A 15,731-nucleotide genomic window follows, 5' to 3' on the forward strand; every position below is an offset into this window, starting at 1 on the left:
CTTAGATTGCCAGCTACCATTTTCAGCTGCTTTCTTTGCCACTCTTGATGACAGTTATCCCTTTTAAGTCAACAGTTGTTAAGATTTAAGTGAGTAATGAGTAGAAGTATACTTTAAAAGTATGAATAAAGAAGGTAAGAGGAAGAAAAGCAGGAGAGGAGAGGAATGGGATGGGCAACCTCCGACCGCAGGTATAAAAGTAGGGATGAACCCGCGCGCCATCAGTACCTCTCAGACCTTGGAGCTAGTCACTTCACGCTCCTCCTCCCGGCCCAGTGAGCTATTTCCTCCCTCGTAACATCACCCTACGGAGAGAGGAGGGGGTGATAGACGCTTCCAGTGAACATGTTTGTCCGTAGCTGAATCGTACACGCTGTTCTTCCGTAAATTTAGTGCATCTAGTGACTATTTTAGCCTGTAGTGAGTGCCTTAGTGAGGAACAGCGCTAAAGGGAAAGAGAAAAAGCTAAAAATATCCACTCGGAGGAACCAACCAAAGACAGACTTGCCCATTATACATAATTCTAGCCCTCCCCCCCAGATACACAAACCCTTATTTATTTTTTGTAGTAGTATAGATCACTTTGTTTTGTTTTCTGGTGATTTTGGTTGAAGCTTTAATTAACTTTAGCGTGTAGCGATGGTAGTCTCGGCCGAGGAATACAGACACAAGATTTTCGGCGTCATACCTTCGCCTGAACACTCCTCAACCGACGGCATCATCTGTAAGTCCCCTCATTTTCCTCATCTTCATTTTCTTGACTCGTCTTCGTCTCAGTTGCTCATTTTTCCGCTGTTTTCCGGCCATTTTTACATATTCTAGCACTCCTTCCATCAGTGTTGTACTTGGTTTTACTATTTTTTGCCTGCAAGTCTCATGTCATTGCCCTCATTTTTAATCTTCCTCTTCTCGACCATTTTTTCCCCTCATGTTTGTCTTCTCGAGTCATTTTCACGCCTCAGTTGCTTATTATTGCTTTTTTTTTTTTTTTTTTTTTTTAAATCCCTTTCCCGTATGTAGGCTACTCGGTTTCACTCGGCCTTGGTTTCTGTTATCTCTTAACTTTCATTTAAAATTTTTCTCAAAAACAAAAAAATTCTCAGCTTGCATATTATTGTCATATTTGTGCCATTTTCCCTCACATTCGTACTCATTTCAAAGTGCAAATTTCATTCAATAGTTGGCTTAGTTTGATAATTTTTGTTCTTTTAATTTTTGTTCATTTTTTCTCTTGTTCACTCAGGGTTTTCATTGCCCTAATACTCCTTTGGTTCCTTACTGACTTACACAGCTTCTTTCCTCCCCTGATTTCGACCTTTCCTTTCCCATTCTACCTGTTTTCACCTGGATTAAAGTTTTCTCCGTATTTTTCATCCCCACTTTTTAGGTTGCTTACATTTCTCTTTCATGTTCTTCATCTCGCTTGCTCTCACCCGCACGCCATCCCTACTCATTACCTTCCCTAACTTCTCACAGCGCTCAGTGTCAGTCTAGCGCACTCTATATTATTGTATCTCCCATCCAGTTCTTCGTTGGTTCACACTCACCCCGCCAGTCATAATGTTCACCCACTCTCTCTTTCTTGAAGTTACTTATGTTTCACCTCCTTCAGTAATTTCACCCATAATTGGCTCCTTCCTGCCTTCCCCTCACTCGTTTCCACATCTCTTATAATTCACTCTGGTCTTTCACTCAGGCTGCTCACTTTCCAACATCGGTAAGCCATTTTCAAGTCTCAGTCAGTTTTTTATCCTCATCATTTCCTGTTTTCATTCCCGTCACATTCACGCTTGTTGTCTTCTCGAGTCACTTACAAACATATATTGTTTCTCCTTCATAATTCATCCTTACGGCTTAGCATCACATTTGTTAGTCATCTCTTCCTTACGTGCCGCCAGATGCTTGAGTTCATTATTAGGCACTATCACTCATCAGGCATTCATTTACTCACCCTTGCTTCATTTCCTCCCTTACTGACTCCTCTTATCCACGCCTCTCCTACTCACTGAAGATCTTGTCTTAATCCACTTACTTATTGCTACTTCCTTGGTCTTGTATCTGGTCTTTCTCATCAGTTAATTAGGGTTTTCTCAGCCATCTCGCCTTCCAACTAGTATTTATTCCACGCTTCATCCGTTCTTCCTTTGCCATGAAACTGTTATTAGCTGGTTAATTATGGATGATAATTATGAATCCTTAGCAATCCATTCTTGTTATCACATACATGGGCATTAATATGTCAGTGGTTATAATAATGTATAATCAGCAGTTTTCTCTGTCGTTACTCAAAATGGGTAATTATAACGTGATGCTTAATTGACGGTAACTTTATTATTTGTGTCCTGTCTTATCATTCGAACTTCCGATGTCTTTCCCAACCAGCATCTCCCACACCGTCACCTGTTTCACCATCACCCAGGTATCGGATTATCTTCCACGAACATTGCCTAACCCTTTCACCTATCACCTTCCTCTCGCATCTACAATATATTTAGCTGACGCAATAGGTGTGTGTGAACTGCTTTACCCCAAGGACGTCATTTTTATCCTTCTTGCTACTTCCAGACGGTTTTTATAGACTACATCCTCTTATTAATGAAGGGGTTTAAAGTTCAAAAATCTTATCCTAATGCTCAAAATAAAATCGTTGGGAGATAGCACGAATTAATTGAAAAAACGACGTCCTGAGGCTGAAAGGGTTGCTGTTCTCTTCCAAGGCTGTCAGTGCTTGAGCCATTAACCTTGTATATATTCTGAGTGGCTTGGTGAGAGGTTAATTGCATGGGTATAATTAGTGGTTACGTAGATGAATTGAGATGCAGCTGTTGGTAATGATTAGTTATGTATATTATTGCTGTAATACTGCTGGGACCGATGATGTCTTTAGTGTATATTATTATTATTATTATTATTACTATTATTATTATTATTATTATTATTATTATTATTATTATTATTATTATTGAGTTCTGTCTATTGATCGGGCTGCTCACTTTCTGAGTTGACTCTGTTGGAGAGAGAGAGAGAGAGAGAGAGAGAGAGAGAGGCGGGGGGATGAGGGAGAGGTAGTAGGGGGAAGTGAGCGTGAAATGTGAGTCAAACTCTTGTGAGGTGAGAGTTTAAGGAATGAGAAACTTTGAGATGAGAGTTAAGAAAAGTAGGGGTATGAAAACAGGTAAAAGTGTGAGGTGATGCGAGATGAGGTAAATGTGAGGTGTTAAGAATGAGGTGCTGAGATGAAATGTTAGTGTTGTAACCTTTCCAGTCAGCTGAAGAGAAGTTGGCACCTCTTCCATATTAGTTTCTTCCCGTCCCTTCATAATATCATATGTAGTATTTGGATAATCGATGCCAGATTAAAAAGCTATAATATATAAATAAGCGAATATTAAGCCTATATTGAAAAGCTGTGTTGAATATGTAGGCCAATGTGCAAAATAGATCGCTGATGATGTGTTAAAAAAGCCTAATGCACGCGAGTAGAAGAGTGTGTGTGTATGGTGCTGAAGGAGGGGAGAATTTCTGGTGAGTGTGTCGTGGCGATGGAGAAGTGATGGTGGTGATTGTGTCGTTGTGATGGAGGAGTGTGTGTGTGGTGATGGACCTAATGGCCATATTATAAGCGGCATAGGAGACGTCGTAGCACCTCTTCATTAGCGATTTATTTTGCATATTGCACCTTAGCATTCGTTAAATTGTTTCGTTTCAGTGTCGATACAGTTTGCATCAGTAGCGTACAAGAGAATATCCAGGTGTAACGTGCAGAATAAATCGCTCAGCAAGAGGTGTTACTAAATCTCCATCGCTTCTTGGAATACGGCCCTGTGATTACGTGGTGGCGTGCAGGTGTGGTGGTGTTAGGTAATTAGGGAGTGGTGGAGGTGGAAGTGAAAATTGAGATAATTATTGTGTTAAATGCCTAATAGTGACGGTAAATTTATATATATCGTATAACTAATCATTGCCCGGTTTAATATTATTACTTCATACCTAATTAAGCACTGATATAAGAAATTAGCCTCATCTACATATGCGCAGGTTTGATAAATGAACTTGTACGTAATTCACAAATTCTGTCGGAAATGCACTTTAATCACGGCAGAGGTTAATATAAATGACTTCTTGCTTGTATATCAGGTAGTGTAGATATTTCCTGGGTTTAATAGATCTGAGTTCAAAATTATGTTTCTGTAGCATACCTTTCCCCGTGATGCAACATTTGTCTTATCTTTATATTGCAGGATATATACTTCATCTTCACTAAACCGCAAGATAAGTTGAGATTAAGCTGCGTGCATGTTCTGGGGATGATAGTGAAAAATAAATCGGGAAGCTTGAATTGTGACAGCGATTTTGTTAAGCTTATAAAATTATACGTGTTAGATGGGAATGAAGTTACTTGTTATTTCTGAAAGTTTAAGATGAGTGATTGATTTATGAAGTGAATTATAGTCGAGTTCATGCGATTCGTGAGATTACTTGATATCCAGATAATTGTATAAGATCATCCGGCGGTAACAAGTGTATTAAACGAAACATTATCGTACTGAAGAGGATTAGATGTTTTAAGCGTTCTCTCTCTCTCTCTCTCTCTCTCTCTCTCTCTCTCTCGTGAATGTGCGGCTTGGCTTAATGCTGTGTATGATTTAATTGAAGTTTTGCTGTTTTTGGAATTCTAGCTCAGATCTCTAAATGTTTTGAAGAATGTGTAATTATTTTCAGTAATTATTCTTGTATTGAGGGTTTGTGAATAAGAAGTGTGCGAATTAGTGTGATATGGGGTGTGAAAGACAGTGTGATAGGGTGTTTACGGCATATTTGTTCATGGTGGGCATATGAGGTAGGATGATGATGATGATGATAGTGTACATTTTGCCGGTGTGATAGAAACGTGTTCATTGTGAAGGTCAGTGTGATGTTGATGTGTAAAATGTGAACGTCATTGTGATCAGAGATGAGTGGAGTGTGCAAGTGAATGTGATGGGAATGTAATAAGTATGCGGCAGTGAAAGAGATGTCTGTGATGGAAGTGTGTGCGAGAGTGTGACAGACATAAGTGTTCGAGGAAGTATGACGGGCAGTAGGAAATGATGTGTACCTTGTAGAGGAGTATCAACCGTATGAATGTGTGAGGGGAAGTTTGTGTGCGAAATAGTATAAGCAAGCTTGTGTGTGTGTGTGTGTGTGTGTGTGTGTGTGTGTGTGTGAGAGAGAGAGAGAGAGAGAGGTTTAACGAGGATTCTCACCAGTTTTTACGATAAGCAAGCCTTCATAGCAGTGATGTGTTTTGATGAATTGGTCTGAGTTTATTTTTAACGTCACTGTTCCCTCTCGTTAGGTTAAAAAGCGTTCGGTAGCTTTATGAGGAAAAGCTATCTTGCTCACAGTCAAACCTCGTGTTCATATTAGGAAATAAGACGTCTTAACGCCTCATCCAGGCCAATTTTTATTGCATATGGTACCGCAGAATCTGTGGGAAACGACAGTTCGGTCCTCGAGCTTGTTAAAATAGATTTTTTTGCCTGTCGAATTTTGGTATCACACCCTCCTTAGCTGTATATTTAGCCTGTTGCATCTTAATTCCTTGTTGTATTTCACTAATAAAGATTATGTCGGTGTTAAAACAGCATAAGTAACATGCAAGAGAATATTCAGATTATCGTCACTACCACTTTTGGCTTTGTCTGTCTGTTTTCCGTGTAGGGTGGGTAATTCGCCTGACAGTGGGTAAGATAAATCCTGGAGGATGAGGTTCGACGACACCTTTCAAGCCACCTAGAATACAGCTTTTAAGTTGAAGAAAGTCAGTAGCTATGAAACCGTAAGTTACTGCAGGTGCCGTTGTTTATGTGTGGGTTGCCCGCACATCAATCAACAACACACATGATGCATTTGGAAGTAGTACAACAAATTTTTAGACTCTGAGTTGAGTGAAATCTAAGTTATTGTGTGGCCTGCAGGTCTTGTGACAACGAAAAGGAAATAATGAACGAGCTCTTTCAGATCCGGCTACACGTCTTCCTGTGGGTGGTAAATCTAAGTTACAGTGTTGCCCTCAGGTCCCACCACCACCACACCACACATGGCGGCTGCAGCGGCGTCTCCGGAACCCAAGGGCACGCTGACCCCCCCAGGCTCCTCCCCCTTGTGCGACCCCCGCCCTCCCTCGACGCAAGGCTCCACCCCCCCTTCCCCAGAGGCACCCCCCACCCCGGACTCCGCCCACATGGCCACCGAGCCGTCCAATCAGAGAGCGGCCGAGCTTCAGTTGGCCAATGGGAGAGGCGAGGATCACTTGTCCGGGGCCAAGAAGAGGAAGGCAGCCAAAGTACACAAGGTGGAGGTAAGTAAGGACCAATCTTGATAACCCTACCAAACACTGTATCTTCAAGCCACTTCACTTCCATGATTTTTTTTTTTTTTTTTTTTTTTTTTTTTTTTAATTCTCCTTGTCTCTCGGCAACCCATGCTCACCAATGGCGCAGTTTTACATTTTCTTATCTCTTGACTATTTCACTCTGTTACATATTTTGAAATAGCTTCACTTCGATGACGTAGTTTTCTGTGCTGTAACACTGCTATCAAATGTAGGCCATTTTGTTGAGTTTATGTTGTATACTTTGGAGGCGGTTTATAGCCTTGATTTGCTCCTTCAATACAAGAAGTCTTTCCTGTGTTGAATAAAATCGTCTGCAGGCAGCAGCAGTGCGTCATCAAAATGAAAGTGTTAATGTTAAACGTGCCTTCTTGCCCGTTATCGGCCTAGTATAATTTTTTATTTCTTGCAGTTATATAGCAGACGTTTATAAACAAGATTTTAGCGTCGTAGTACTTCTTGCCTGTTCTCGTTTTCTACAGTATTTTCCTTGCTTTTCGTTCTGTCGTTTTGTCTTGGTCTTTATATATATATATATATATATATATATATATATATATATATATATATATATATATATATCGTTTTTCTCACCTTCTGCCTCAGGATATGTTCTCCATGAGTGTTTTCGTATTTCTTTCCCATGCTTCTTACTCAGCTTCCTTCCACTCTTTTCTTCATTCATACCTTTCTGTTCTTCCCTCATTCAACCCTTCTTCATCTTCCAAATTCTTTCCTCTCTCTCTATTACCCCCCTCCACTCCTCTTTTCCTTACCTCCTTCTCCCCTCACCTCCTCCCGCTCTTCCTTCCCCTCCTTTCTATCCCCCTCCCCCTAAAATCTTCCCCGTTTCCTCCCCTCCTCAGACCCTTCTCCCCATTTCCTAGCGCTGGGTGGTCACTGACGGTCACTATTCACTCCATTGGTGGTGTTGAAGGGGGCTGGTACCACACACTGCCTCACCTTGCCTCCACTCCTCCCTCACCCTGTCTCACTCAGCCTCAGCACCTGCCTACACACACCTGCCTGTCTCTTACACCTGCCTACATATAAATACTTGCCTTTTACCCATGTGCAGTAGCATGGTAAGGTGTTTATTGATGTGGATTTCACTCAATATTGTTGATGTTCTTGGGTTATCGTGCCTCACTGCCTCATGCATGTCACCTGCCTTCACACACACACACACACACACACACACACACACACACACACACACACACACACACACACACACACACACACACACACACCTGGCCTCCTACATCTTCTTTTAATCCTTGTGTATTGGTGTGGTAAGGTGTATATTGGTGTGGATTAGTGAACAGTGTCATCCTATTGCAAGAGAAAAGTGTTGCGCTGCGACTTATAGGGAAGAATGGAAGAAAATAATTGCACTTAAAGGGTTAACTGAAGTATAGTGGTGTAATGCATAGTGAAGTGCTTTGCGGCCGAAGTTTAATAGCAGTTTGATAAGAATAGATACACTGTAACCAATAGCAGCGATGAAAACTCGCTGGAAAATATCATCAATAAAGTCGCTCGTAAAGTGAATAAAATCGTCTTGGTAACGAGAGAAATAAAAAAGATTAATAGTTGCAAAGGAAATGGCGGAACTCACTGAAATAACTCAGTGACTTAAGCATACTGGTGAAATGATTAAAATAAACAAGAAATCCAGTTGGGCCAACCCTGCTTTGAAAACCACATAAATGACAGGGGTCTACAGAATTATCCCGCTTCCCCCCACTACACGACTTTCATCACGGTGACACAACTTTCTGTCCCGAGAGAGAGAGAGAGAGAGAAATTTGTTGCACTAAAAGATCTTGACAGCGCAACGACGTAGGTCATTGTCGCTGTACAACAGGAATGAAAGTGTAATATATATGTAGATATATGTGCACAGTATATATATATATATATATATATATATTAGCAAATGAGAGAGAGAGAGAGAGAGAGACTGGAATGTGTGTGTGTGTGTGTGTGTGTGTGTGTGTGCGCGCGCACTTCCCAGAGGTGTGATGACGACAGTGTACTAGTAAGAATCTTGGGAAAACTGTGGTAATTTCATCCCTTCCTTCCTCTCTTTTACTTCACCGGAACCATCCATTATGTATCCTCTGAACTAGATTCATTAAGATTTTTCCTCTCCTAGCTTTGTTGATTTCTCTCCCTTTTTACTCTGTCTAGCGCTGGAGAGGGACGCCTTCTTGTTGTGGCACTGATATTGGGAGTTACCTGTCAGTTTTTATTAGTTACGTTTCCCATTCTTTCCTCTACCTTTTCTGACTGACTGATATTTTGAAACTGAACTTTTATACTCTGTTCTTATTGTCCTCTTTTCTCCTTATCTTTATCTTACCTGACTGGAATCTCTGCTCTGTTTGATACCCTTCCTCTTTCCTCCTAAACCTGCCCTTAGTGTAATAGATTCAAGTGGACTGTGTGTGTGTGTGTGTGTGTGTGTGTGTGTGTGTGTGTGTGTGTGTGTGTATGTACCAAAAGTTCGGTGTGTGTGTATGTGTTTCGATCGTTAATGTGTTTGTAATGGTGTCTAAAGTTCTGTTTATGCCTGTGTGTTTGTGTTAGTGTGTAGAGCTGGGTGTTGGTGAGTGGTGGGTGTGGTCTCTCTCTCTCCTTTCCTTGCCTCAAGGGGGTTGAAATTCTTTGCCTCCTTTTCTCCCTTCCCTTCACATAACCCACCCCCCTGTCTCTTAACCCACCCCCCTAACTCCATCCAGTTCATCTAACGCCCTTCCTGCCTCTTAACTTTCCCCTATCATCTAACCCACCCCTTCACCTAACCCGCTCTCCCTTTACGCTACCTACCTCCCACCCTTCAGTTAACCTCTTCCCCTTCTCTCAATTCACCCTCTCACCTATCCCCGTCTCCTTCTACTTTTCCTAATCTTCCTTCACCTAACCCCCCCTTTCCCGCTCTCTCTGTGATACACACGTGTATATATATATATATATATATATATATATATATATATATATATATATATATATATATATATATATATATATACTGTATATGTATATGTATATATAATATGTAATCATATACGAAATTATGTGTAATTATATATACTGAATATAAAATCATTTATAGCCCTATGTATGTGTCTATTTATGTATGTATGTCTTTTCTTTTCCTTTATTTTTATTAATGTCTTGTGTTCCTGTAGCATTTCACAATCTTTTATAGTGCTTTTGAGTATGTTTGTATTATTTGTATTACCTTTCCTGAGATTTGCAAAGTAACTTGTGAAACATTTCCCCTCGCAACTGAGATGTGTTTTCTGCAGGAACTGTGGAAAGATTTTACATTCTTTTAGTTGTCCTTCGTGCAAAAGGAAATGCTAAAGATATGCCAGGGAATTGATCGAATTTTGTGAACAGTGATCCTGTAGTGTAGGGAGTATTGTACGGCGTGAAGTTGAGCTGGTCATCAAAACAACCATTGAGAGTGCGGCAGGTGTGGAGGGGAGAGAGGGCTGGGAGGGGGGGAGAGAAAGAGGTAGTACATGAATGGAGGGAGCTAAGAAGACAGGGAGTGGAGGGATCGAAGGAGAGAGAGAGAGGGTATGGAGGGAGAAAGGAAGGAAAGGAGGTGGTGAAAGGAAAAAGGTGGTGTGGAAAGGGGAGGAAGAAGGTGTGAGGGAGAGCGGGTAGTGGTGTGTGGATGGAAGGAGGGAGGCAGGCAGAAAGGCGTGGACGAGGGGAAGGAGCGAGAGAGGTGTGCAAGGAGAGAGGGAGGGTTTGGAGTGGGGGGGGAGGGGAGTGGGAGGGAGGGCGCGCTTTCCGTCTGTCGTGAATGTGGTGGTGGGGGTCGGGGGTCAATGTGGTAGCCGCCAGACACTAACTCTCCTGTTTTCCTCGTTGCAGACTGAGTGCGGGAGCGAGGGTGAAGGAGAGGGCAGTTTTGCGTGCCCAGTGTGTCAGGAAGTGCTCCCCTCACAGCACGATTTCACACAGCACATCAGGAAACACAATCACATCTTGGAGACAGACAACGGAACCAAAGTGTACTGCTGTGGCATCTGCAGCAAGCAACTCAGCAGCAACAGCTCACTGGATCGACACATGCTGGTACACTCTGGGGAGAGACCCTTCCGCTGCCACATCTGCGGCACTCACTTCACAACCAACGGCAACATGCACCGGCACATCCGAGGACATTACCGCAATGGAGGTGGTGGCAGTGGTGGTAGCCCTGGTTCCGATACAGGAGAAAGCGACTTGGGTTCAGAGGAGAGTCCAGCTTCTCCTTACAAGCGACCGCATGAGGATGACGAGCCGGCTGTTCCTGCCAAAGTTGTGCGAGTGGATGATGGTGAGGAGTTAGCGTGTCCAGCGTGTGGGGTGGAGCAGGGTAGTCAGCATGCCCTGGAGCAGCATGTCGAGCAGCAGCACCCAGAGTATCAAGTCAGCTGTTCTTCCTGCCAGGTTGCCTTCAAGAACTACCGTGCCCTTCACCTCCACAACTCAATGGTACACCCTACTGCTGCCTCACCTCCACAACTTCATCTCACACAAACAGATTTTTCCACTTCCAAGTTTCCACTTATTGCCAGAGAGGTGTGTGAGGCATCCAGCAAGCAACAACAGCAACAGCAAGAAGCCGGAAACGAGGGAGTTGGTGTCCATCGCTGCCACCTGTGTCCCGTCACCTTCCCACACGCAAACTCTTGGCTGCTGCACATGCGAGAGCACAGTGCAGCCACCATACCTCCTTTACGGTGTTCAGGCTGTGACCTAACTTTCTCAAACGTGGCCCAGCTGGCACACCACCACCAGCGCCACCTGGGGGAGGAGCCACAGCCACGCAAGGAGAGTTTTCTCGCAGTTCTCGATCTTCTTAACAAGCAGAGCCGTGAACCTCCTGTGCCCGTCACTGTCAAAGATAACTCACTGCTTGCAGGTGGCCTCAGACCGCCAATAGGGCCGCCTCCCTCGGGTCATCATTCACCAGCGCCTGCCGACTCTGCTAAGGCATCGCCGGAGCACCCAACTGCTGGTACAACTACTGCACCTTCTGCCACTACCCCAGTTTCCCCCCTCGTGACCTCGGCATCGTTACTTTCCCATGATGAACAGTTTGCAAGAGGTTACCGTGACATGAAATTGAATGGCCAGTACCCATGCCGCCTGTGTAAAGAGATCTTTGCTAACCTACGTAAACTAAAGTCTCACAACCTGGTGCATATGCTAGCTCCACCTTACCGTTGCAACCTGTGCTCATTCTTCAGCAATGATAAGAACACGCTTAAAGAACACATGAAGAGCCACAAAGGAGACACACCCTATGAATGTACCCTATGCAACTTAGCCTTCACCACCAAGGCTAACTGTGAACGCCACATTAAAAACATCCATGGCCGCCAGTCAAGGGAGGAGGTGAAGATGTGCATGAACTTCCATCCACAAGAAGATAGTGGAGGAGGTGAACACACACTGGACACAGTCTGCCATATCTGCCACATCGACTGCAAGGCACGTTCTGTTCTGCGAGACCATATGCGCTCCTCACACCCTGAAGGCCTCACCAAGCCCTTCTCATGTCGACTGTGTGGTGGTGCCTTCACCTCAGAGAACGATGTGATGCGCCATGTCATCCAGCAGCACTCTGAGGCAGCATCGGGACCCACACTGAAGACCCTGGTGGTGGCACGAGGAGGAGACGACCCACATGATCACCCAGACCTCACACCAGTTGAGACGCTTCTCAACTTCTCCAAGCTACCTATGGCAATGCCCCTCACTGCCCCCCACCCTCCACCACCCCCTGCCCTCCCAATGCCCTTCCCTCATAAACCCGTTCATATCCCACCTTTGATTCCCTCCCGTCCCCTTACGCCTCGACCATCTGCCATCCCAGAAACTGATGAGGCTCCACTTGATCTTAGCATGAGTTCCAAGAGAGAAACTGGAGGTGATGAGGAGGAAGAGGTGGATGTGGAGGAAAGCGAGGTGAAGACAGAGCAAGAGGAACCAGAAGATCTTTCAAAGCCACGACGGGAGGAAGAGGAAGATGAAAAAGAGAGGGATGCTGGCAGTAGAAGTAAGTCTCCAGAACCCTCCATTGAAGGACATGCAGAAGTATTGAAGATCCCACGTCCTCCGTTCCCTCTGTACCCCCAGCCTCTTCCTTTTAGTGGCACTTTTCACCAGGCTCAGTACCCACAACTCTTAATAGATCCCTATGGTATGAGGACACAGTTTGACTCCTCATTGCTGGAAGAGTACCAAGAGAAGATAAAGCGTGGGTTACAGTTTACGTCTGGTGGTGGACTCCTGGGAAGTGCTCCATCCTTCCTGCCCACTGCCTCACCCTCATTCCCTCTCTCCACTTTGGCCTTGGCTGCTGCACGTCGGCATCACCTGCGGATCCCTCGACCAGACTTGCGTGCCGCAGAGTCCAAGGCAGAAGAACCATCCCAGCCTGAGACCCAAGCCAGTCCAGTTACCAGTAAACCTGGTGAGGAAGATGTTATGCACTTCACTATGCGTAACTCAGTTCTCATGAAGAAGCCCAAGCAGCGACGATACCGAACTGAGCGTCCGTGGCGGTGCAACATCTGTGACAAGGGCTTTACTCTCAGGTCCAATATGGAGAGACATATGAAGCAGCAGCATCCAGATGTTTGGCAGCACCGACCTCGAGGGGCAGCAACACCCAGGGCAGACCAAGACGCCCCTGCAAACCCTTGTGTACACACTACAATCTCAGAAGCCGTTAGGGAGCAACTTATCACTAAGATCGAAAAGGAGGCAGCTGAAGAGCGAGATGAGCCCAGAAAAGAGGAGGATGACACAGACCTGATAATTGATGATGAACCTGAAGAAGGGGAGGAGGAAGAGGAAGAAGAGGAAGATGAAAGAGGGGAAGAAAGTGAGGATCAGGCGCAGGAAGAGTGTGGGACAGACTTGGCTAGTGTCCATAAACTGCTGTCCACCGCAAGTCAAAGCTTTCCTTTTTTCGGGAGTGAGGGGGAGGAGGATGTGGCAGAGGAGGAAGACTCCGCCTCCTCCACCTCACAAGCCGAGGAAGGGCGACGCAGCGCCTACTCATCTGCCCCACAGAAGCAAAAGTGTCCCTTCTGTTCTAGAAAATTCCCTTGGTCAAGCTCACTAGTACGACACATCAGGACACACACTGGTCAGAAACCATACTCGTGCCCAGTGTGCCACTTCCCCTTCACCACCAAGTCCAACTGTGATCGCCACCTCCTGCGCAAACACCCAGACTCTCCACACACAGTTGGAAGTGATCGTCCATACTGCTGTGCCAAGTGCCCTGGTGCAGCTTTTACCAACCTAGAAAGCCTCCGGAAGCACGAAATGTTCAAACATGAGAAAGCAAGTGATACAGCCGTGCCACGAGATGACACGAGGCCCTTCAGGTGCCATGTGTGTGAGGCGCCACTGGCCACGCGTGAGGCAGCGTTGCGACACTTGAAACAGAACCACCCTGAACATGCCTCACGAGCCATCAACACCGATCCTGCCACACCAGACAACAACAATGACCCCCCTTCGCCCGTCCCTGACTCCATAACTACAGAAAAGGTCAGTTCTAGTTGTTTTTTTGTGGCCCTCTGGGTTCACGTCCAGACAAACCAAGGAATTTTGTTGCAACTAGTCATCCTGGTTTATCATTGCTTGTCACATGTAATATATTCTGTATAGCAGATGACTTTGTTAACTCATATTGCTGGTGTAATCTTGAAATTTAAAACTTTTCAGTGTTAGAGTTTTAAGCTATATGTCTATAAGGTGAGGTAAAAGTGAGTGCAAGTCTAACCCGAAGTTGGTGTGTTAACAGGTGAGCTGTATGTTTTGTCTGCAGCGGTCCTGGAGCTTGGCGGAGCTGAAGCATCACATCTCCGAGCACCACACAGCACAGCCCACATCTTCACTGGCGCCATCTTCACCCACCACCTCCGAGGACGCTCATAAGGACGTTACGCCAGCCTCCCATCCTGACGGGGAAGAGGGACGCCGGGAGGAGAGTGAGGGCAGCGATTTTATCTCCAACCTGCTGGGTACCAAAAGCGCCGTGGTTGATCGCCTTCTCACCACCAAGTCCGCTGACGATGCTGCCAAGTTGCTAGGCGTGCGGTAGATGGTGCTAGGTGTCCAGTAGATGTGGCTTGGAGTTTGGTAGATATTGCTAGGCGTCCGGTAGATGTGGCACCACGACTTTCACGTCCGTCTCTCCCTCTGGCCGTTTGGGGCCGCACCTACTGTATATACACAGACACGAGCTTACATACATGCATACATTGAAGTGCACACCTGTATATAAGAACACATTTATAAACATCAAATTTATTTAAATCCACACATATATAAATGTGCACTCCTTGCTCAGTCACACAGTAGTAGGCTGCTCACACACTTTTATAAAGTACACGTTCACAGGCCCAAAATTTTGTCTGTTTAGGACGAGTACTTTTACATTCCCTAGCCGAGTGCAATGTCAGTGTCATAGTTGGTAGTTGTTCATAAATTTCCGTGTCCTTATTAATTTTCCCTCGTTATCCGCATTCACAGTTTGCCTTGAGACTTAAAATCATTCGTGCCTTGACAACGTGCCCGAGAACCCGTCGCTTAGACACCAGTAAGTTTCTGTACATAAGTCTGTAAATAGCAACTCTGTGGTGTAGAAAAATGGTTTAATTTTTTTTTCATAACTTTTGTTGTCTGTGATGCTTTCAGTTGATTTTTTTTTACGTTACTTGTTATTATTATTGATGTTACCGACAGCTTGTACAGTACCTGCCAAAATATTGTTATCTCGTAGTGTTTTCTTTAGTTGCCAATGTTTCAAACGTTTTGTTCAAATATCAGGGGCCAAAATCGATTCGTTTCTTGTGCCTAAGCTTTTTTTATTTTTTATTTTTTAACTAATTATCATGATCATTCTTTAAGAAGAGGTCAAGTGCGGCGAAACTCTTAACCCCATCTGTACGCTGATGCCATTTTATATTTTACTCTGGTTACTGACAGACTATTTTTACTCACTTCGGAGAGACACCTGGTGTTAAGTAGAGGTGTTTAGCTCGTTTATAATGTGAGTTTAACCCAGTGCTGAGTAAGGCCGTTCATCGGTAGCAAGAACAAGATGTGGAATGTTACCAGCGCAAGGATGGGGAAAAAGCGCGCCAGACACCAAGAATGTCAGCATATCTTACCGTACGATAGAATGCATCAGGGAGACTCTATAGTGGCTTTCTTGTTTATATACGACTCTAGGTCTTCTTCAGCTGCAAGTATTATTATATAAAGGGCTAGATGCCAAAGTTAATGGTTAGTGTCTTGTACATATGGATTCCCCCCC

At 44.5% G+C, this 15,731-nt stretch overlaps 1 protein-coding gene across 1 annotated transcript; it reads left to right on the forward strand.

The window, feature by feature from the left end:
• The first annotated feature begins 639 nt into the window (after positions 1-639).
• On the forward strand, positions 640-15,226 carry peb (zinc finger protein pebbled). The gene is made up of 4 exons (XM_080275415.1): positions 640-724; positions 6,060-6,343; positions 10,274-13,957; positions 14,214-15,226. The coding sequence occupies exons 1-4, from the start codon at positions 640-642 to the stop codon at positions 14,511-14,513; spliced, it is 4,353 nt and encodes a 1,450-aa protein (XP_080131541.1). The 3' UTR covers positions 14,514-15,226.
• The last annotated feature ends 505 nt before the right edge of the window (positions 15,227-15,731 follow it).

Source organism: Coenobita brevimanus, chromosome 61 (assembly GCF_032717465.1).
Source record: "Coenobita brevimanus isolate Jiangsu-jjx chromosome 61, ASM3271746v2, whole genome shotgun sequence".
Classification (NCBI taxonomy): domain Eukaryota; kingdom Metazoa; phylum Arthropoda; class Malacostraca; order Decapoda; family Coenobitidae; genus Coenobita; species Coenobita brevimanus.

What these genes read in the sequence shown, in the direction of transcription:
- peb (XM_080275415.1), top strand. Translation starts at nt 640, where the DNA reads ATGGTAGTCTCGGCCGAGGAATACAGACACAAGATTTTCGGCGTCATA. An exon ending in CTCAACCGACGGCATCATCT is followed by an intron (nt 725 to 6,059) that starts GTAAGTCCCCTC and finishes TGTTGCCCTCAG; the next exon opens with GTCCCACCACCACCACACCA. An exon ending in ACTCCATAACTACAGAAAAG is followed by an intron (nt 13,958 to 14,213) that starts GTCAGTTCTAGT and finishes GTGTGTTAACAG; the next exon opens with GTGAGCTGTATGTTTTGTCT.